This window comes from Ranitomeya imitator, chromosome 1 (assembly GCF_032444005.1).
Source record: "Ranitomeya imitator isolate aRanImi1 chromosome 1, aRanImi1.pri, whole genome shotgun sequence".
Classification (NCBI taxonomy): domain Eukaryota; kingdom Metazoa; phylum Chordata; class Amphibia; order Anura; family Dendrobatidae; genus Ranitomeya; species Ranitomeya imitator.
Window position 1 is genome coordinate 345,663,236 of NC_091282.1, and position 23,244 is coordinate 345,686,479.

Below are 23,244 nucleotides of genomic sequence, written 5' to 3' on the forward strand. Positions count from 1 at the left end.
TGAACGCAGGGGAGAAGGATGGGGAGCCATGAACGCAGAGTGGGAGGATGGGGGAGCCATGCTTGCAGGGGAGAAGGATGGGGGAGCCATGAACGCAGGGTGGGAGGATGGGGGAGGCATGAACGCAGTGTGGGAGGATGGAGTATAAATATGGAGTATAAATACTGGGCCCTATAAGGGGGACACAGTGTGAGAGGACAGTGTGAAGAGGGGACTGGTATAGAAAGGAGAGGACAGTGTGAAGAGCATGTACCATAAGAGGGACAGTGTGGGGGTCATACTTTGTGCAGACAATATAGTGAGGGGCAATTTTTTATTTGGGAGCATTATAATGACACTTGTATCTTTAAGGGCGTCATGTGGAGACTTTCTGCAAAAGAGCGGCGAAGATGGAAGTCTGCAGAGACGGCTGTGGATGAGAAAACTCATCATGGGATCTGGACAAGATGAAGAAAAGGAGAACGGCTCCAGAGGCGACGTCATCTATCAGGTACCTGGATGTAAATGTTATTTGTGATGCTAACTCTCATGTTTTTATATATGTTAGGAGATTTAAAGGGACACTGTCACCTGAATTTGGAGGGAACAATTTTCAGCCATAGGGGTGGGGTTTTCGGGTGTTTGATTCACCCTTTCCTTACCCGCTGGCTGCATGCTGGCTGCAATATTGGATTGAAGCTCATTCTCTGTCCTCCGTAGTACATACTGTACCTGCACAATCTGCAATCTTGCCTTGCGCAGGCGTGTACTATGGAGGACAGAGAATGAGCTTCAATCCAATATTGCAGCCAGCATGCAGCCAGCGGGTAAGGAAAGGGTGAATCAAACACCCGAAAACCCCACCCCTATGGCTGAAAATTGTTCCCTCCAAATTCAGGTGACAGAGTCCCTTTTAAAGGGGATGTCCAGGCTTGTGATGAGTCTGCAGTCATTCTTTGTGACTGCAGACTTCTGAATTCTCACAGTGCACACTGCACGCTGTCAGGATTCTCTCATGCTGGGGATTTACATTAATGCGATCACGTGCTGACTAGACATGCGTGACCTCCGTCAATGAAAATGAACTGAGCGAGGCCGGGCACATCTAGTCAGAATGTGGTCAGAAGTCTACAAATCACATACTTGTGCTGACATGACTGTCCACCGGCAAGGGAGAATCCTAAAAGTGCAGTGCATGCGTTGTGAGAATTCAGAAGCTGCGATGTCAGGATTCAGCTCTGCAAGTTCCAGTAGTCGTCACATGGACACGTCACTCATATGCGATTTTTCAGACTTAGGGTGTGTGTCCACGTTCAGGATTGCATCAGGATTTGGTCAGTATTTTACATCAGTATTTGTAGCCAAAACCAGGAGTGGGTGATAAATACAGAAGTGGAGCATATGGTTCTATTATAGTTTTCCTCTAATTGTTCCACTCCTGGTTTTGGCTACAAATACTGATGAAAAATCATGACCAAATCCTGATGCAATCCTGAACGTGGACACATACTCTTATGGTCCTGCGACATCGAGCTTCTCTTCTGCTTCTCTTAGTTTTTCACTGAACATTGAGAGCATTAGGGAGAGGAGCTCGTGGGCACATGACTGAGTGTGCAAATCACATATGTCCTTGGCGGAGGGGGGGCACCAAAATGAATTCTTTCCCCGGGTGCCAGAAACCCTAGATACACCTCTGCTGGTATGCTACTGCGAGCGGTGATTACCGGGTCCGGTGGAGGGTGGTCTGTGCACAGGCAGTGAGGCAGGGACTGAGGGTGTGCACAGAGAGGATGGAGACCCGGAGACTGCCCGTCCCAGTCTACGCCGTAGCCTAGAGCCCTCATTATCATAGGAATATGGCAGTTAATAAATTGCTTTTCTGAAGCTTTATAGTGTAGTTTTAGGTCAGGGAGGGTTGGATAGGGATGAGCTAGCAAGGTGCAGGGACAGGTAATGATGGCTACTTGCGAACATGTGCGGCAATTGCGGTTTTGCACTTACGATGATACATAAAACACTGCTAGTAGTGTTTTTTCTCATTGCTGCAAGTACCGCATTTGCCGGATGGCGGCAAAACCGCAAGAGCCGCACATGTCTGTAAGTCCCATAGGGAATGAATGAGGCCGAACGCAGTGTTGCCCTAAGTGATCCATTACGCGGCAGATGCGGAAAAACTGTCGGATCTGCTGCAAAAGGCGACTTTCACATCAGCGATTTTTGCCAAAGTCACTGCCGATAGTGTCATACTCACCAAAGGGGGAGGCAGCACTAAAAGTGCCTAGGGCAGCAGAAACTCTAAATACGGCCCTGGTGCCAAGCATTAGTTTATTTCCTAATATCAATGTATGTTATGCATGTCAGATGAGCGAGTACCTATTGGTGCCAATGATGCTGTTCTATAAAAGTACGCACCAAACTGATTTTTTAAAAGTTATATTTTACTCACTTATATAGCACCATAAATTCCACAGCGCTTTACATACATTATCGGCACTGTCCCCATCAGGCTCATAATCTAGATTCCCGATCAGTATGTCTTCGGAATGTGGGAAGAAACCGGAGAACCAGGAGGAAACCCACGCCAACAAACTCCTTGCAGATTTTGTCCTTGGTGAGATTTGAACCCAGGACCCCAGTGCTGCAAAGCAACAGTGCTAACCACTGAGCCACCGTGCTGCCACTGATCAAACTTCACTGGAATGTCTGATCCTTTGTTTGGCACCCGCGTGTCTCCCTTTCCTCACTTAAAAAAAGATAAAGGGTAAAATTGAACTTTGCAGTTTTCGGTGAAGCTACCCCCAGTCTCTTTACAGACAGCCCTGTTCACATTGAAGCTGCCTAGGAAGTCGCTGCCAGCTAAAATTGGAGCCACTGTGGGAAGCTGCTGCCAGTCGGACATCATCCCAGCAGCGCTCATTGTAGGGGATTGTGGTTTTACATTGGGGTCATTCAGATGAATAGTCATCCATGTAATACATGAATGTCTCAAGTCTTCCACAGCTTTGGTTCATTGGGTGGGGTTATAATAGATGGAAAAGATATCCAGCTACAGCCCAAAAATCATAGCCTGCTAAGATTAAGAGCTTTTAATGCTCGAAAACGTACTGGTCAAGTTTTTTATTTTATACATTCTCTATCATTTTTAGAGCATATCAATAAAATATGTTTTTATTGTAAAGTATTTTTAGGTGGTAGCTGTATATCTTTTCTGACTGCTTTACCTGGGAAACCGGCCCAAGGACTCTTCCGCGCAGTGCACCCTTCAAGGATTATTGTTTAATATCCAGTACTGATGAGCTGATATAATTTTTTTCTTTTTTGATCACTGGCTAATGCCATGATAACCATATCTCCTGACAAGCTATATGGACAGGAGATAAACCCTTTAATTATATGGCTCTTAAAGGGATGCATCACTTTTTATCACCAAAACAAGATAGTGGAACTTTTTTTTAGCTAATCTTTATTTTCTGATTGCAGATTTATTTTTTTTTATAATATTTTGGGTACATGATTATGGGGATGACCATCTTGCTTTACTGCATCCAGATGTTTAACCCCTGTCTGACATTGGGCGTAACAATACACCAATGTTGGACACACTCACTTTGATGTGGGCTCTGGCGGTGAGCTCAGGTTTTGAACAGCTGACATGGGCCGCTAACAGCCACGGGAGGAATCGTGATCCTATCGCGGCTGTTAACTCATTAAATGGAGTCTAGGAACTCGTAATGATCTGGAGAATCATAATGGCAGGTCAGTTTTAGCATTTAGTGAACATAGTAAAAAAGCAAAGCAAAAAAAACCAATTGTGGAATTGCACTTTTTTTTGCAATTTCACCACACTTTAATTTTTTTCCCCGTTTTCCAGTGCACGATATGATAAAACCAATGGAGTTGTTCAAAAGTGCAACTCGTCCCGCTAAAAACAAGTCCTCACAAGACAATAATGACCGAAAAATTAAAAAAAGGTATGGCTCTGGGATGAAGGGGAGCAAAAAATGAAAACGCAAAACGAAAATATCTCCGGTCATGATGGTTTTAAAGAACCCTGGGGTGACTCATTTGCTTGGATAGGAGCTTTCTAGTCATGCTCTGTGCAGAAGTCATTGTACAGGGAGATGGAGTTGTGACCAGAACTTATTATGAATGATGGATACTGTGCCATCTATTTATTGGAGATACTTTTCTGATGACACACTCCCCTGTATAACGCTTCCAAATGTTATTTATCTTCTACAAATCTGGTAAAGTATTTCCACGTTCAGGGTAAGTGTCTTGTATCCGCTGCATGTAGCTGTCCATCTGAAGGCTGTCTTTCATTAGTCACTGTAATGTCTCCACCAATTTCTCCTTCCACAAGTAGGGACACAGCTCTCTCTACTTTTCCTGTGGCCGCTAATGCCACAACCGCCTGTCCTGTGGGAAATCCCATGCGTTCTAGCTGCTGTAGCCTGAAAAAGGACGCCAGTGTGCAATTAGAAAGAAATACACAGAAAAGCATTTTTTAACAAACAAAATATAAACCAGATATTTTAATGATGTCTCCACTTCTGTTAGGGTTAAACTGTTCTATTCAACAAGTTCTTAGATATATCTGTTTCTTCTGTTAAAAGGACTGATGTCAAATGAAATATGACTTCTTAAAAGAATGATCTCAAGTTCTTACTAGGTTAAAAAAACAAGCAACTTTGCAATTTACATCTTGTTAAAAGTCCTGTCCATTCACAAAAACTTAGGGATTTTTAATTTTATAGCTCAGAGCTCATTGCCTGTCTTAAAGATCTTAAAGTGACAGTTTACCTAATTAGCAGGCTCTGTGCTTTAGAGCAGGGGTCCCCAACTCCAGTCCTCAAGGCCCACCAACAGGTCATGTTTTCAGGATTTCCTTTGCATATCACCTGTGCAATGCAAAGGAAATCCTGAAAACATGACCTGTTGGTGGGCCTTGAAGACTGGAGTTGGGGACCCCTGCCTTAGAGCAGAGGTGGACAATTTTCCCACATGGTCACATGAGAGACCATAACTGTTCTGGAGTTCAGGAGGGCCGAACCAACAAGCTGAACTTAATTCTGCTTATAATTATTAATTTATATCAATATTAATCACTTAAAATTGAGCAGAATTAAAGCAAACCTGTCACCAGGTTTTTGTTACCATATCTGAAAGCAGCATAAAATAGGGAGAGACCCTGATTCCCATTATGTATCACTTATTGGGCTATTTAGTGTAGCTTTGATAAAATCACTATTTTATCTGCTCATGATCTACCAGTTCTATGAATGCTGAGTTATGTATAACCCCGTCCACACCACTGATTGGCAGCTTTGTACCTATGGTCAATATGCACAAAAAGCTGCCAATCAGTGTAGGGGGCAGGGTTATACAGAGCTCATGAATATGGATAACTACATGGCAGCAGGTTTACTAGCCCTCTAGTGATAATCTGCTAGTGATTTTATTAAAACTATAGCATGCAGCCCGATAGACAATCGCTGGATATTATTCAGCTATCAGATTAAGTGGCAAAAACCTGGTGACAGATTCCCTTTAAGTATGTTTATTAGCTGCTACTGCTAATACATGTTACAATAAATATTAATTAATAAAAATTAAATTTTTGCAGCGCAAACAAATTTTGCAGCACTTTACAATTGAGTGGGGAGTAGTGATGAGCGAGTGTACTCATTGCTTGGATGGTCTCCGAGTATTTGTGACTGCTCGGATATTTAGTTTTTGTCAACGCAGCTGCATGATTTACGGCTGCTAGCCAGACTAAGTACATGTGGGGGATGCCTGGTTGCTAGGGAATCATGCAGCTGTCTCAACAAAAACTAAATCTCCAAAACTAAATCTCCGAGCAGTCACAAATACTCGGAGATCACCCGAGCGTGCTCGGGAAAAAACGAGTAACGAGTATACTCGCTCATCGCTAGTAGGGACATCTACAGACAAAGGCAAAACAAAGTAACACATACTTCAACAGTTCAAGGAGGAGTGAGAGTCCGTCTCGCAAGCTTACAATGTTGGGTTTATTGTAACATGTATTCTTACCAGTGTCAGCTAATCAAGAACCATATACAGTGGCGACCAAAAGTTTTACATTTGTTTTTAAAAAGTGTGATTACTTCTGCCTGGTTCCTGTGATGCCATTTTCCTGGTGCTGAATTGAAAGTGCATGAAGTTGTCATCATGCAAGACCTTAATTTTTACCAAAATGCTTTGGAATATAGGTATGGTAATTCAATTACAGAAAACTGACTGCTTAAAGTTTTGCTTATACTATTTATTGATCACAACATAGAGAGTAATCATAGTTTACAATGCCATGACTTAGTATTTTGTAGTACAACCTTTTGCTTTAATTACTGCACCACACTGACAGGGCATTGAAGCCACTAGGGTAGTCAAGACATCCTGAGGGATTTTGCACCATTCCATTTGCAAACAATTCATCTTTATCGTTCTGGGTATGGGCCCCAACTCATCCCAAAGGTGCTCTATAGGGTTTATTGCTCTGGGTACGGGCCCAAACTCATCTCCCTAACTCATCTCAAAGGTGCTCTATAGGGTTTATTGCTCTTGGTACGGGCCCCAACTCGTCGCCCTAACTCATCCCAAAGGTGCTCTATAGGGTTTACTGCTCTGGGTACAGGCCCCAACTCGTCGCCCTAACTCATCCCAAAGGTGCTCTGTAGGGTTTATTGCTCTGGGTACGGGCCCTGTTATGATCAGGTGACCTTGGAGCAGCATGAAAACTTTCACTGGAGTAGGTGGTAACTATACTGACCGCAAATCCTGATCTTAACACCACAACTAGAAGTAGCCGTGGGGTGTGCCTAACGAATCCTAGACACCTCGACACAGCCGGAGGACTAAATACCCCTATAGATGGAAATAGGAATTCTACCTTGCCTCAGAGCAGAACCCCAAAGGATAGGCAGCCCCCCACAAATATTGACTGTGAGTAGTAGAGGAAAAGACACACGCAGGCAGGAAACAGGATTTAGCAAAAGAGGCCACTTCTAGCTAAAACAGGAAAGGATAGGACAGGATACTAAGCGGTCAGTATTAAAATCCTTCCAAAAATATCCACAGCAGAAAATACAAAAACTCCACCATCTCACTAAAGATGTGGAGCATATATCTGCAACTCCAGAGAATCCAACAAGACTGAGAAAACACTGACACAGTCTAAGCTGGACAAGAGAAAACAAATGAATAGCACAGAATATAAGCACACAGCTTGTGTGCCACAGAAAAAGAAACAGACACTTATCTTTGCTGAATTGGCAGCTAAGCAGGAGAAGCCAGACAAAGATCCAACACTTCCCAAGAAACATTGACAACTGGCAAGGACCAATGAGTCCTGCAAACCTAAATACCCCAGTCAGAATTGCAATCAGTAGATACACCTGTCCAAGACTGCAGCCCAGGGAAAACTGCATTACCACCTACAACCACCGGAGGGAGCCCAAAAGCAGAATTCACAACAGGGCCCCAACTCATCTCCCTAACTCATCCCAAAGGTGCTCTATAGGGTTTATTGCTCTGGGTATGGGCCCCAACTCATCGCCCTAACTCATCCCTAAAGTGCTCTATAGGGTTTATTGCTATGGGTATAGGCCCCAACTCCTCTCCCCAACTCATCCAAAAGGTGCTCTATAGGGTTTATTGCTCTGGGTACGGGCCCCAACTCATCGCCCTAACTCATCCCTAAAGTGCTCTATAGCAGAGGTGTCAAACTGCATTCCTCGAGGGCCGCAAACAGGTCATGTTTTCAGGATTTCCTTGTATTGCACAGGTGGTAATTTAATCACCTGCACAGATAATGATTCCAGCACCTTGTGCAATGCTAAGGAAATCTTGAAGACACGCATGGTTTGAGGCCCTCAAGGAATGCAGTTTGACACCTCTGCTCTATAGGGTTTATTGCTATGGGTATAGGCCCCAACTCCTCTCCCCAACTCATCCCAAAGGTGCTCTATAGGGTTTATTGCTCTGGGTACGGGCCCTAACTTGTTGCCCTAACTCATTCCAAAGGTGCTCTATAAGGTTTATTGCTCTGGGTACGGACCTCAACTCATCTCCCTAACTCAACCCAAAGGTGCTCTATAGGGTTTATTGCTCTGGGTATGGACCCCAACTCGTCGCCCTAACTCATCCCAAAGGTGCTCTATAGGGTTTATTGCTCTGGGTATGGGCGCCAACTCATCTCCCTAACTCATCCCAAAGATGCTCTATAGGGTTTATTGCTCTGGGTATGGGCCCCAACTCATCGGCCTAACTCATCCCTAAGGTGCTCTATAGGGATTATTGCTATGGGTACAGGCCCCAACTCGCCTCCCCAACTCATCCCAAAGGTGCTCTATAGGGTTTATTGCTCTGGGTACTGGCCCCAACTCATCGCCTTAACTCATTCCAAAGGTGCTTTATAGGGTTTATTGCTCTGGGTACGGGCCCCAAATCATCTCCCTAACTCATCTCAAAGGTGCTCTATAGGGTTTATTGCTCTGGGTATGGGCCCCAACTCGTCGCCCTAACTCATCCCAAAGGTGCTCTATAGGGTTTATTGCTCTGGGTATGGGCCCCAACTCATCCCAAAGGTGCTCTATAGGGTTTATTGCTCTGGGTACTGGCCCCAACTCATATCTCTAACTCATCCCAAAGGTGCTCTATAGGGTTTATTGCTCTGGGTATGGGCCCCAACTCATCACCCTAACTCATCCCAAAGGTGCTCTATAGGGTTTATTGCTCTGGGTACAGGCCCCAACTTGTCGCCCTAACTCATCCCAAAGGTGCTCTATAGGGTTTATTGCTCTGGGTACGGGCCCCAACTCATCTCCCTAACTCATCCCAAAGGTGCTCTATAGGGTTTATTGCTCTGGGTATGGGCCCCAACTCATCGCCCTAACTCATCCCTAAAGTGCTCTATAGGGTTTATTGCTATGGGTATAGGCCCCAACTCCTCTCCCCAACTCATCCCAAAGGTGCTCTATAGTGTTTATTGCTCTGGGTACGGGCCCCAACTCATCGCCCTAACTCATCCCTAAAGTGCTCTATAGCAGAGGTGTCAAACTGCATTCCTCGAGGGCCGCAAACAGGTCATGTTTTCAGGATTTCCTTGTATTGCACAGGTGGTAATTTAATCACCTGCACAGATAATGATTCCAGCACCTTGTGCAATGCTAAGGAAATCTTGAAAATACACACAGTTTGAGGCCCTCGAGGAATGCAGTTTGACACCTCTGCTCTATAGGGTTTATTGCTATGGGTATAAGCCCCAACTCCTCTCCCCAACTCATCCCAAAGGTGCTCTATAGGGTTTAATGCTCTGGGTAGGGGCCCCAACTTGTTGCCCTAACTCATTCCAAAGGTGCTCTATAAGGTTTATTGCTCTGGGTACGGATCCCAACTCATCTCCCTAACTCATCCCAAAGGTGCTCTATAGGGTTTATTGCTCTGGGTATGGGCCCCAACTCGTCGCCCTAACTCATCCCAAAGGTGCTCTATAGGGTTTATTGCTCTGGGTACGGGCCCCAACTCGTCGCCCTAACTCATCCCAAAGGTGCTCTATAGGGTTTATTGCTCTGGGTACGGGCCCCAACTCATCCCAAAGGTGCTCTATAGGGTTTATTGCTCTGGGTACGGGCCCCAACTCATCTCTCTAACTCATCCCAAAGGTGCTCTATAGGGTTTATTGCTCTGGGTACGGGCCCCAACTTGTCGCCCTAACTCATCCCTAAGGAGCTCTATACGGTTTATTGCTATGGGTACAGGCCCCAACTCCCCTCCCCAACTCATCCCAAAGGTGCTCTATATGGTTTAAATCAGGTGATTGACTTGGCCATTGCAACAAGCGGACATTTTTCTTTGCTAAACAATGTTTTACTAAATTGGATGTGTGCTTAGGATCATTGTCATGCTGGAATTTCCAGCCCCTGCTTACTTTGGTTTTACCATGTAGCAGCATTACATTCTCCAGTATATCCTTGTACATGGTAGCATTTATATTTTCATCAATTCTATGCAGAGGGATGGTATTTTTAGGCTGGGAAGAGGCCAATAACTGTGGTCCTTCCCAACAAGATATCAGCCCGCAGCTGTCTGCTTTGCCTTAGCTGGTTGTTAAAAATAGGGGGTCCTCAAGCCATTTTTTTTTATTTATTCCTAGAAAGCTGTACAGAAATGGAGGTAAAAAATGTGGTAAAAATGGCCCGAGTGCGCACAGCTGTGTGACTTTAAGGTTACTGGAGTTCCCAGCTGCTGGGACACTTGGAGGCTGTGAACTAAGTTTACCAGAGTTCACAACATCCCGGTGTTCCAGCAGCTTGGAACTCTAGTAACCTTAAAGTCTTCCTTAAAGGGACACTTAAGGGCCTCACAGTCGCTGGGTCACACAGAGCGCAGTCCGCGTGACCCAGTGGCATCGCTACAGTACATCAGACTGCCGGAATGCACTCTGCATGACACGGCGTGTTTAATCACTTTAATACTGAGGATCTTTAACATTTTTTCAAAAATCCTATGTCTCAATTCCTGCTTACTGGGATTTTCTGGTTTCATGAAAACAATGCTTAATCACTATATCAATAAAAATCAACACAATTTACAATTTTTTTAACCATGTTCTAATGCAGCTGATGGAGTTAATTAGAAGTATACTATATATTTTGGTAGTTGACATGTCTGTTGTGAATTCTGTGGCAGAGCTCCCTCCTGTGGTCACAAGTGGTACTTCGGCTGATTCTCTCTGGGAGCTTCCGTTTGTGGAGGTAACTGGTACTGCTGCTTCTGAGTTTCCTCCCTCAGGTGATCTGGTGAGGTCGTTAGGTGCTTCTCTACTTAACCCCACCTAATGCTTTGATTCATGCTTCCTGTCAATGTTCCAGTGTTGGACTTGTGTTTCTTTGGATCATTCCTGTGGCCTGCTGCTCTGCATAGCTAAGTGCTTCTTTGCTATTTGTTGCTATTTTTTCTGTCCAGCTTGTCTATTTGTTTTGCTGGAAGCTCTGGGACGCAAAGGGTGTACCTCCGTGCCGTTAGTTCGGTACGGAGGGTCTTTTTGCCCCTTTGCGTGGTTTTCTTTAGGGTTTTGTGTAGACCGCAAAGTTATCTTTCCTATCCTCGTTCTGTCTAGAATATCGGGCCTCACTTTGCTGAATCTATTTCATCCCTACGTTTGTCTTTTCATCTTACTCACAGTCATTATATGTGGGGGGCTGCCTTTTCCTTTGGGGTATTTCTCTGAGGCAAGGTAGGCATATTTTTTCTAGCTTCAGGCTAGTTAGTTTCTCAGGCTGTGCTGAGTTGCATAGGTAGCGTTAGGCGCAATCCACGGCTGCCTCTAGTTGTGTTTGGAGAGGATCAGGGATTGCGGTCTGCAGAGTTCCCACGTCTCAGAGCTCGTTCTATTATTTTGGGTTATTGTCAGATCACTGTATGTGCTCTGACCTCCATGTCCATTGTGATACTGAATTGCCTTTCATAACAGTACAGGAAGCCAAAAGTACTAATGATTCTCAATAGAGGGAAAAAAGAAGTTCTGAGACCATTTTTTTTTTCTTGGCTTTGTGTTTTGTCTTTTTTTTCCCCTAGACATTTGGGTGGTTCAGTACACAGGTGTAGCGATGGACATTAGAAGTCTGTCTTCATTTGTGGGTCAGCTCTCGGCAAGAGTACAAAAGATTCAAGACACTATTGATCAGAAATCTATGTTAGAACCAAGAATTCCTATTCCTGATTTGTTTTTTGGAGATAGAACTAAGTTTCTGAGTTTCAAAAATAATTGTAAGTTATTTCTGGCCTTGAAACCTCGTTCCTCTGGTGATCCAGTTCAACAGGTTTTGATTATTATTTCTTTTTTGCGCGGCGACCCTCAGGACTGGGCATTTTCTCTTGCGCCAGGAGATCCTGCATTGAGTAATATCAATGCGTTTTTCCTGGCGCTCGGATTGCTGTACGATGAGCCTAATTCAGTGGATCAGGCAGAAAAGAATTTGCTGGCTCTTTGTCAGGGTCAGTGTTAGGGCTGGCAATCAGGCAACACAGCGTGCAGTAATCAGCGCACATACAGAGATCTGGCAATAACCAAAAACAATAGGACGAGCTCTGAGACGTGGAATCTCTGTAGACTGCAGTACCTGATCTATCCTCACACAACTATAAGCAGCAGTGGATTGCGCCTATCACTACCTATGCAACTCGGCACTGCCTGAGGAGCTGACTAGCCTGAAGATAGAAATACAAGCCTGACTTACCTCAGAGAAATACCCCAAAGGAATAGGCAGCCCCCCACATATAATGACTGTTAGCAAGATGAAAAGACAAACGTAGGAATGAAATAGATTCAGCAAAGTGAGGCCCGATATTCTAGACAGAGCGAGGATAGCAAAGAGAACTATGCAGTCTACAAAAAACCCTAAAACGAAAACCACGCAAAGGGGCAAAAAGACCCACCGTGCCGAACTAACAGCACGGCGGTGCACCCCTTTGCTTCTCAGAGCTTCCAGCAAAAGTTAATAGCAAGCTGGACAGAAAAAACAGAAAACAAACTAGAAGCACTTATCTAGCAGAGCAGCAGGCCCAAGGAAAGATGCAGTAGCTCAGATCCAACACTGGAACATTGACAAGGAGCAAGGAAGACAGACTCAGGTGGAGCTAAATAGCAAGGCAGCCAACGAGCTCACCAAAACACCTGAGGGAGGAAGCCCAGAGACTGCAATACCACTTGTGAGCACAGAAGTGAACTCAGCCACAGAATTCACAACAGTACCCCCCCTTGAGGAGGGGTCACCGAACCCTCACCAGAACCCCCAGGCCGACCAGGATGAGCCACATGAAAGGCACGAACAAGATCTGGGGCATGGACATCAGAGGCAAAAACCCAGGAATTATCTTCCTGAGCATAACCCTTCCATTTGACCAGATACTGGAGTTTCCGTCTAGAGACACGAGAATCCAAAATCTTCTCCACAATATACTCCAATTCCCCCTCCACCAAAACAGGGGCAGGAGGCTCCACAGATGGAACCATAGGTGCCACGTATCTCCTCAACAACGACCTATGGAATACATTATGTATGGAAAAGGAGTCTGGGAGGGTCAGACGAAAAGACACCGGATTGAGAATCTCAGAAATCCTATACGGACCAATAAAACGAGGTTTAAATTTAGGAGAGGAAACCTTCATAGGAATATGACGAGAAGATAACCAAACCAGATCCCCAACACGAAGTCGGGGTCCCACACGGCGTCTGCGATTAGCGAAAAGCTGAGCCTTCTCCTGGGACAAGGTCAAATTGTCCACTACCTGAGTCCAGATCTGCTGCAACCTGTCCACCACAGAATCCACACCAGGACAGTCCGAAGACTCAACCTGTCCTGAAGAGAAACGAGGATGGAACCCAGAATTGCAGAAAAATGGAGAGAACAAGGTAGCCGAGCTGGCCCGATTATTAAGGGCGAACTCAGCCAACGGCAAAAATGACACCCAATCATCCTGGTCAGCGGAAACAAAACATCTCAGATATGTTTCTAAGGTCTGATTGGTTCGTTCGGTCTGGCCATTAGTCTGAGGATGGAAGGCCGAGGAGAAAGATAGGTCAATGCCCATCCTACCACAAAAGGCTCGCCAGAACCTCGAGACAAACTGGGAACCTCTGTCAGAAACAATATTCTCAGGAATGCCATGTAAACGAACCACATGCTGGAAGAACAAAGGCACCAAATCAGAGGAGGAAGGCAATTTAACCAAGGGCACCAGATGGACCATTTTAGAAAAGCGATCACAGACCACCCAAATGACCGACATTTTTTGAGAAACGGGAAGGTCAGAAATGAAATCCATCGAAATATGTGTCCAAGGCCTCTTCGGGACCGGCAAGGGCAAAAGCAACCCACTGGCACGTGAACAGCAGGGCTTAGCCCTAGCACAAATTCCACAGGACTGCACAAAAGCACGCACATCCTGTGACAGAGATGGCCACCAGAAGGATCTAGCAACCAACTCCCTGGTACCAAAGATTCCTGGATGACCGGCCAGCACCGAACAATGAAGTTCAGAGATAACTTTACTAGTCCACCTATCAGGGACGAACAGTTTCTCGGCCGGACAACGATCAGGTTTATTAGCCTGAAATTTCTGCAACACTCTCCGCAAATCAGGGGAGATGGCAGACACAATGACTCCTTCCTTGAGGATACTCGCCGGCTCAGATAACCCCGGAGAGTCGGGCACAAAACTCCTAGACAGAGCATCCGCCTTCACATTTTTAGAGCCCGGAAGGTATGAAATCACAAAATCAAAACGAGCAAAAAATAACGACCAACGGGCCTGTCTAGGATTCAAGCGCTTGGCAGACTCAAGATAAGTAAGGTTCTTATGATCAGTCAATACCACCACGCGATGCTTAGCACCCTCAAGCCAATGACGCCACTCCTCGAATGCCCACTTCATGGCCAGCAACTCTCGGTTGCCCACATCATAATTACGCTCAGCAGCAGAAAATTTCCTGGAAAAGAAAGCACATGGTTTGAACACTGAGCAACCAGAACCTCTCTGTGACAAAACCGCCCCTGCACCAATCTCAGAAGCATCAACCTCGACCTGGAACGGAAGAGAAACATCAGGTTGACACAACACAGGGGCACAGCAAAAACGACGCTTCAACTCCTGAAAAGCTTCCACGGCAGCAGAAGACCAATTAACCAAATCAGCACCCTTCTTGGTCAAATCGGTCAATGGTCTGGCAATGCTAGAAAAATTACAGATGAAGCGACGATAAAAATTAGCAAAGCCCAGGAATTTCTGCAGACTTTTTAGAGATGTCGGCTGAGTCCAATCCTGGATGGCCTGAACCTTAACCGGATCCATCTCGATAGTAGAAGGGGAAAAGATGAACCCCAAAAATGAAACTTTCTGCACACCGAAGAGACACTTTGATCCCTTCACGAACAAGGAATTAGCACGCAGTACCTGGAAAACCATTCTGACTTGCTTCACATGAGACTCCCAATCATCTGAGAAGATCAAAATGTCATCCAAGTAAACAATCAAGAATTTATCCAGATACTCACGGAAAATTTCATGCATAAAAGACTGAAAAACAGATGGAGCATTGGCAAGTCCGAACGGCATCACCAGATACTCAAAATGACCCTCGGGCGTATTAAATGCCGTTTTCCATTCATCTCCCTGCCTGATTCTCACCAGATTATACGCACCACGAAGATCAATCTTAGTAAACCAACTAGCCCCCTTAATCCGAGCAAACAAGTCAGAAATCAATGGCAAGGGATACTGAAACTTAACAGTGATCTTATTAAGAAGGCGGTAATCAATACACGGTCTTAGCGAACCATCCTTCTTGGCTACAAAAAAGAACCCTGCTCCCAATGGTGACGACGATGGGCGAATATGTCCCTTCTCCAGGGACTCCTTCACATAACTGCGCATAGCGGTGTGTTCAGGTACGGACAAATTAAATAAACGACCCTTAGGCAATTTACTACCAGGAATCAAATCGATAGCACAATCACAATTCCTATGCGGAGGTAGGGCATCAGACTTGGACTCTTCAAATACATCCTGAAAGTCCGACAAGAACTCTGGGATGTCAGAAGGAATGGATGACGAAATAGACAAAAATGGAACATCACCATGTACTCCCTGACAACCCCAGCTGGTTACCGACATAGAGTTCCAATCCAATACTGGATTATGGGTTTGTAGCCATGGCAACCCCAACACGACCACATCATGCAAATTATGCAGTACCAGAAAGCGAATAACTTCCTGATGTGCAGGAGCCATGCACATGGTCAGCTGGGCCCAGTACTGAGGCTTATTCTTGGCCAAAGGTGTAGCATCAATTCCTCTCAACGGAATAGGACACCGCAAAGGCTCCAAGAAAAATCCACAACGTTTAGCATAATCCAAATCCATCAGATTCAGGGCAGCGCCTGAATCCACAAACGCCATGACAGAATACGATGACAAAGAGCACATTAAGGTAATGGACAAAAGGAATTTGGACTGTACAGTACCAATAACGGCAGAGCTATCGAACCGCCTAGTGCGTTTAGGACAATTAGAAATAGCATGAGTAGAATCACCACAATAGAAACACAGTCTGTTCAGACGTCTGTGTTCTTGCCGTTCTACTTTAGTCATAGTCCTGTCGCACTGCATAGGCTCAGGTTTACTCTCAGACAATACCGCCAGATGGTGCACAGATTTACGCTCGCGCAAGCGACGACCGATCTGAATGGCCAAGGACATAGACTCATTCAAACCAGCAGGCATAGGAAATCCCACCATTACATCCTTAAGAGCTTCAGAGAGACCCTTTCTGAACAAAGCCGCTAGTGCAGATTCATTCCACAGAGTGAGTACTGACCACTTCCTAAATTTCTGACAATATACTTCTACATCATCCTGACCCTGGCATAAAGCCAGCAGATTTTTCTCAGCCTGATCCACTGAATTAGGCTCATCGTAAAGCAATCCCAGCGCCTGGAAAAATGCATCAACATTACTCAATGCAGAATCTCCTGGTGCAAGAGAAAACGCCCAGTCCTGTGGGTCGCCGCGCAAAAAAGAAATAATAATCAAAACCTGTTGAATAGGATTACCAGAAGAATGAGGTTTCAAGGCCAAAAATAGCTTACAATTATTTCTGAAGCTCAGGAACTTAGTTCTGTCACCAAAAAACAAATCAGGAATCGGAATTCTTGGTTCTAGCATCGATTTCTGATCAATAGTATCTTGAATCTTTTGTACATTTACAACGAGATTATCCATTGAGGAGCACAGAGCCTGAATATCCATGTCCACAGCTGTGTCCTGAAGCACTCTAATGTCTAGGGGAAAAAAAAGACTGAAGACAGAGCTAAGAAAAAAAAATGATGTCAGGATTTCTTTTTTCCCTCTATTGGGAATCATTGGTTGGCTCCTTGTACTGTTAGGGCTGGCAATCAGGCAACACAGCGTGCAGTAATCAGCGCACATACAGAGATCTGGCAATAACCAAAAACAATAGGACGAGCTCTGAGACGTGGAATCTCTGTAGACTGCAGTACCTGATCTATCCTCACACAACTATAAGCAGCAGTGGATTGCGCCTATCACTACCTATGCAACTCGGCACTGCCTGAGGAGCTGACTAGCCTGAAGATAGAAATACAAGCCTGACTTACCTCAGAGAAATACCCCAAAGGAATAGGCAGCCCCCCACATATAATGACTGTTAGCAAGATGAAAAGACAAACGTAGGAATGAAATAGATTCAGCAAAGTGAGGCCCGATATTCTAGACAGAGCGAGGATAGCAAAGAGAACTATGCAGTCTACAAAAAACCCTAAAACGAAAACCACGCAAAGGGGCAAAAAGACCCACCGTGCCGAACTAACAGCACGGCGGTGCACCCCTTTGCTTCTCAGAGCTTCCAGCAAAAGTTAATAGCAAGCTGGACAGAAAAAACAGAAAACAAACTAGAAGCACTTATCTAGCAGAGCAGCAGGCCCAAGGAAAGATGCAGTAGCTCAGATCCAACACTGGAACATTGACAAGGAGCAAGGAAGACAGACTCAGGTGGAGCTAAATAGCAAGGCAGCCAACGAGCTCACCAAAACACCTGAGGGAGGAAGCCCAGAGACTGCAATACCACTTGTGACCACAGAAGTGAACTCAGCCACAGAATTCACAACAGGTCAGGATGAGATAGAGGTATATTGCCAGAAATTTAGAAAATGGTCAGTGCTCACTCAATGGAATGAATCTGCGCTGGCAGCTATGTTCAGAAAGGGTCTCTCTGAAGCCCTTAAGGATGTCATGGTGGGATTTCCTATGCCTGCTGGTTTGAATGAGTCTATGTCTTTGGCTATTCAGATCGGTCGACGCTTGCGTGAGCGTAAATCTGTGCACCATTTGGCGGTATTACCTGAGCTTAAACCTGAGCCTATGCAGTGCGATAGGACTTTGACCAGAGTTGAACGGCAAGAACACAGACGTCTGAATGGGCTGTGTTTCTACTGTGGTGATTCCACTCATGCTATCTCTGATTGTCCTAAGCGCACTAAGCGGTTCGCTAGGTCTGCCACCATTGGTACGGTACAGTCAAAATTTCTTCTGTCCGTTACCTTGATCTGCTCTTTGTCATCATATTCTGTCATGGCGTTTGTGGATTCAGGCGCTGCTCTGAATTTGATGGACTTGGAATATGCTAAGCGTTGTGGGTTTTTCTTGGAGCCCTTGCAGTGTCCTATTCCATTGAGAGGTATTGATGCTACGCCTTTGGCCAAGAATAAGCCTCAATACTGGACCCAGCTGACCATGTGCATGGCTCCTGCACATCAGGAGGATATTCGCTTTCTGGTGTTGCATAATCTGCATGATGTGGTCGTGTTGGGGTTGCCGTGGCTACAAGCCCATAATCCAGTATTGGATTGGAAATCCATGTCGGTGTCCAGCTGGGGTTGTCAGGGGGTACATGGTGATGTTCCATTTTTGTCAATTTCGTCATCCACCCCTTCTGAGGTTCCAGAGTTCTTGTCTGATTACCGGGATGTATTTGATGAGCCCAAGTCCGATGCCCTACCTCCGCATAGGGATTGTGATGGTGCTATCAATTTGATTCCTGGTGGTAAATTCCCAAAAGGTCGACTGTTTAATTTATCCGTGCCTGAGCACACCGCTATGCGCAATTATGTGAAGGAATCCCTGGAGAAGGGGCATATTCGCCCGTCATCTTCGCCATTAGGAGCAGGGTTCTTTTTTGTAGCCAAAAAGGATGGTTCGCTGAGACCTTGTATAGATTATCGCCTTCTTAATAAGATCACTGTTAAATTTCAGTACCCCTTGACTTTGTTATCTGATTTGTTTGCTCGGATTAAGGGGGCTAGTTGGTTCACCAAGATTGATCTTCGTGGTGCGTACAATCTGGTGCGAATCAGGCGAGGCGATGAATGGAAAACTGCATTTAATACGCCCGAGGGTCATTTTGAGTATCTAGTGATGCCATTCGGACTTGCCAATGCTCCATCAGTGTTTCAGTCCTTTATGCATGACATCTTCCGAGAGTACCTGGATAAATTCCTGATTGTGTACTTGGATGACACTTTGATCTTCTCGGATGATTGGGAGTCTCATGTGAAACAGGTCAGAACGGTTTTTCAGGTCCTGCGTGCTAACTCTTTGTTTGTGAAGGGATCAAATTGTCTCTTTGGTGTGCAGAAGGTTTCATTTTTGGGGTTCATCTTTTCCCCTTCTACTATCGAGATGGATCCTGTTAAGGTCCAAGCCATCCATGATTGGACTCAGCCGACATCTCTGAAAAGTCTGCAAAAGTTCCTGGGCTTTGCTAATTTTTATCGTCGCTTCATCTGCAATTTTTCTAGTATTGCCAAACCATTGACCGATTTGACCAAGAAGGGTGCTGATTTGGTCAATTGGTCTTCTGCTGCTGTGGAAGCTTTTCAAGAGTTGAAGCGTCGTTTTTCTTCTGCCCCTGTGTTGTGTCAACCTGATGTTTCTCTTCCGTTCCAGGTCGAGGTTGATGCTTCTGAGATTGGAGCAGGGGCTGTTTTGTCGCAGAGAGGTTCTGATTGTGAAATTATGATGTGGGCAACCGAGAGTTGCTGGCCATGAAGTGGGCATTCGAGGAGTGGCGTCATTGGCTTGAGGGAGCTAAGCATCGCGTGGTGGTATTGACTGATCATAAGAACCTGACTTATCTCGAGTCTGCTAAGCGTTTGAATCCTAGACAGGCTCGTTGGTCGCTGTTTTTCGCCCGTTTTGACTTTGTGATTTCGTACCTTCCGGGCTCTAAAAATGTGAAGGCGGATGCTCTGTCTAGGAGTTTTGTGCCCGACTCTCCGGGTTTATCTGAGCCGGCGGGTATCCTCAAGGAAGGAGTAATTGTGTCTGCCATCTCCCCTGATTTGCGGCGGGTGCTGCAAAAATTTCAGGCTAATAAACCTGATCGTTGTCCAGCGGAGAAACTGTTTGTCCCGGATATGTGGACAAATAAAGTGATCTCTGAGGTTCATTGTTCGGTGTTGGCTGGTCATCCTGGAATCTTTGGTACCAGAGAATTAGTGGCTAGATCCTTTTGGTGGCCGTCTCTGTCGCGGGATGTGCGTTCTTTTGTGCAGTCCTGTGGGATTTGTGCTCGGGCTAAGCCCTGCTGTTCTCGTGCCAGTGGGTTGCTTTTGCCCTTGCCGGTCCCGAAGAGACCTTGGACACATATCTCTATGGATTTTATTTCAGATCTTCCCGTCTCTCAAAAGATGTCAGTCATTTGGGTGGTCTGTGATCGCTTTTCTAAGATGGTCCATCTGGTACCCTTGTCCAAGTTGCCTTCCTCCTCTGATTTGGTGCCATTGTTCTTCCAGCATGTGGTTCGTTTGCATGGCATTCCAGAGAATATCGTTTCTGACAGAGGTTCCCAGTTTGTTTCGAGGTTTTGGCGAGCCTTTTGTGGTAGGATGGGCATTGACTTGTCTTTTTCCTCGGCTTTTCATCCTCAGACTAATGGCCAGACCGAACGAACCAATCAGACCTTGGAAACCTATCTGAGATGCTTTGTTTCTGCCGATCAGGATGACTGGGTGTCCTTTTTGCCTTTGGCTGAGTTCGCCCTTAATAATCGGGCCAGCTCGGCTACCTTGGTTTCGCCATTTTTCTGCAATTCTGGGTTCCATCCTCGTTTCTCTTCAGGACAGGTTGAGTCTTCGGACTGTCCTGGTGTGGATACTGTGGTGGACAGGTTGCAGCAGATTTGGACTCATGTAGTGGACAATTTGACCTTGTCCCAGGAGAAGGCTCAACGTTTCGCTAATCGCAGACGCCGTGTGGGTCCCCGACTTCGTGTTGGGGATCTGGTTTGGTTATCTTCTCGTCATATTCCTATGAAGGTTTCCTCTCCGAAGTTTAAACCTCGTTTCATTGGTCCTTATAGGATTTCTGAGGTTATTAATCCTGTGTCTTTTCGTCTGACCCTCCCAGATTCTTTTTTCATACATAACGTCTTCCATAGGTCATTGTTGCGGAGATACGTGGCACCTATGGTTCCATCTGTTGACCCTCCTGCCCCGGTTTTGGTGGAGGGGGAATTGGAGTATATTGTGGAGAAGATTTTGGATTCTCGTGTTTCAAGACGGAAACTCCAGTATCTGGTTAAATGGAACGGTTATGCTCAGGAGGATAATTCCTGGGTTTTTGCCTCTGATGTCCATGCTCCCGATCTTGTTCGTGCCTTTCATGTGGCTCATCCTGGTCGGCCTGGAGGCTCTGGTGAGGGTTCGGTGACCCCTCCTCAAGGGGGGGGTACTGTTGTGAATTCTGTGGCAGAGCTCCCTCCTGTGGTCACAAGTGGTACTTCGGCTGATTCTCTCTGGGAGCTTCCGTTTGTGGAGGAAACTGGTACTGCTGCTTCTGAGTTTCCTCCCTCAGGTGATCTGGTGAGGTCGTTAGGTGCTTCTCTACTTAACCCCACCTAATGCTTTGATTCATGCTTCCTGTCAATGTTCCAGTGTTGGACTTGTGTTTCTCTGGATCATTCCTGTGGCCTGCTGCTCTGCATAGCTAAGTGCTTCTTTGCTATTTGTTGCTATTTTTTCTGTCCAGCTTGTCTATTTGTTTTGCTGGAAGCTCTGGGACGCAAAGGGTGTACCTCCGTGCCGTTAGTTCGGTACGGAGGGTCTTTTTGCCCCTTTGCGTGGTTTTCTTTAGGGTTTTGTGTAGACCGCAAAGTTATCTTTCCTATCCTCGTTCTGTCTAGAATATCGGGCCTCACTTTGCTGAATCTATTTCATCCCTACGTTTGTCTTTTCATCTTACTCACAGTCATTATATGTGGGGGGCTGCCTTTTCCTTTGGGGTATTTCTCTGAGGCAACGTAGGCTTATTTTTTCTATCTTCAGGCTAGTTAGTCTCTCAGGCTGTGCCGAGTTGCATAGGTAGCGTTAGGCGCAATCCACGGCTGCCTCTAGTTGTGTTTGGAGAGGATCAGGGATTGCGGTCTGCAGAGTTCCCACGTCTCAGAGCGCGTTCTATTATTTTGGGTTATTGTCAGATCACTGTATGTGCTCTGACCTCCATGTCCATTGTGATACTGAATTGCACATGTCTTTCTATTCTTGACACAATAAATGGATTATTTCTGTGCCACCGAGCACAATCAGTAAGATGGTGGTGGATCCATAAGCACATGAGTAATGTGGGACTCGTAGTTCTACAAGGCCGAATAGAGCCAGCCTGCGTTATTTTATTGTTTGTGGTCTCTGAATGAGAACATTCTTGTTTACAGTCAGAGTCAACAAACCTACAAAGCTGAAAAGTGCAATTGTATCCAGTCAAAGTGAGATAAAAAGTCTGAACTCCAGTCTGATGCATTGTAACAAACTGGCAGAGAACTCTGTGAGGCTTCTGCTGAAGCATTTAGTTCAGACAGCCCTGTAAATATTGGTTATAATTATATCTACTTCTTAGCCTGGAGAACTATGCAAGGTCTGGTTTGCAGCCTTGGACTGTGGGGTATGATGGTAAGGTGTGCTTTTACACTGCGTTTTGGCACCATTCGTTGGTGTCTTTCCTGGCTGCATTCACAACACCTATGGCAATGATTGGAGAGAGCCAGTGAATGTGCTGCACCTCTCCATTCACTGTTGGTCGAACACCACTCAGAAAAGGGACCCCCCCATTCTAAAGATAGGTGCCTGACCTGCATCTGTTATATATGTATATATGTATATATATATATATATATATATATATGTGTGTGTATATATATATATGTGTATATACATATAAAGTTAGGTCCATATATATTTGGACAGAGACAACATTTTTCTGATTTGGGTTATAGACATTACCACAATAAATTTTAAACAAAACAATTCAGATGCAGTTGAAGTTCAGACTTTCAGCTTTCATTTGAGGGTATCCACATTAAAATTGGATGAATGGTTTAGGAGTTTCAGCTCCTTAACATGTGCCACCCTGTTTTTAAAGGGACCAAAAGTAATTGGACAATTGACTCCAAGGCTATTTCATGGACAGGTGTTGGCAATCCCTTCATTATGTCAGTCTCAATTAAGCAGATAAAAGGCCTGGAGTTGATTTGAGGTGTGGTGCTTGCATTTGGAAGATTTTGATGTGAAGTAAACATGCGGTCAAAGGAGCTCTCCATGCAGGTGAAACAAGCCATCCTTAAGCTGCGAAAACAGAAAAAACCCATCCTAGAAATTGCTACAATATTAGGA

General features: G+C 45.3%; 1 protein-coding gene across 1 annotated transcript in view; it reads right to left on the minus strand.

The window, feature by feature from the left end:
* Positions 1–2,405: 2,405 nt before the first annotated feature.
* RHBDD3 (rhomboid domain containing 3) overlaps positions 2,406–23,244 on the minus strand; it is a 67,572-nt gene continuing 46,733 nt past the window's right edge. Inside the window, exon 6 of the mRNA XM_069759972.1 lies at positions 2,406–4,433. Within this exon, the coding sequence (XP_069616073.1) occupies positions 4,244–4,433 (190 nt within the window). The 3' untranslated portion in view covers positions 2,406–4,243. The remainder of the gene's footprint in view (positions 4,434–23,244) is intronic.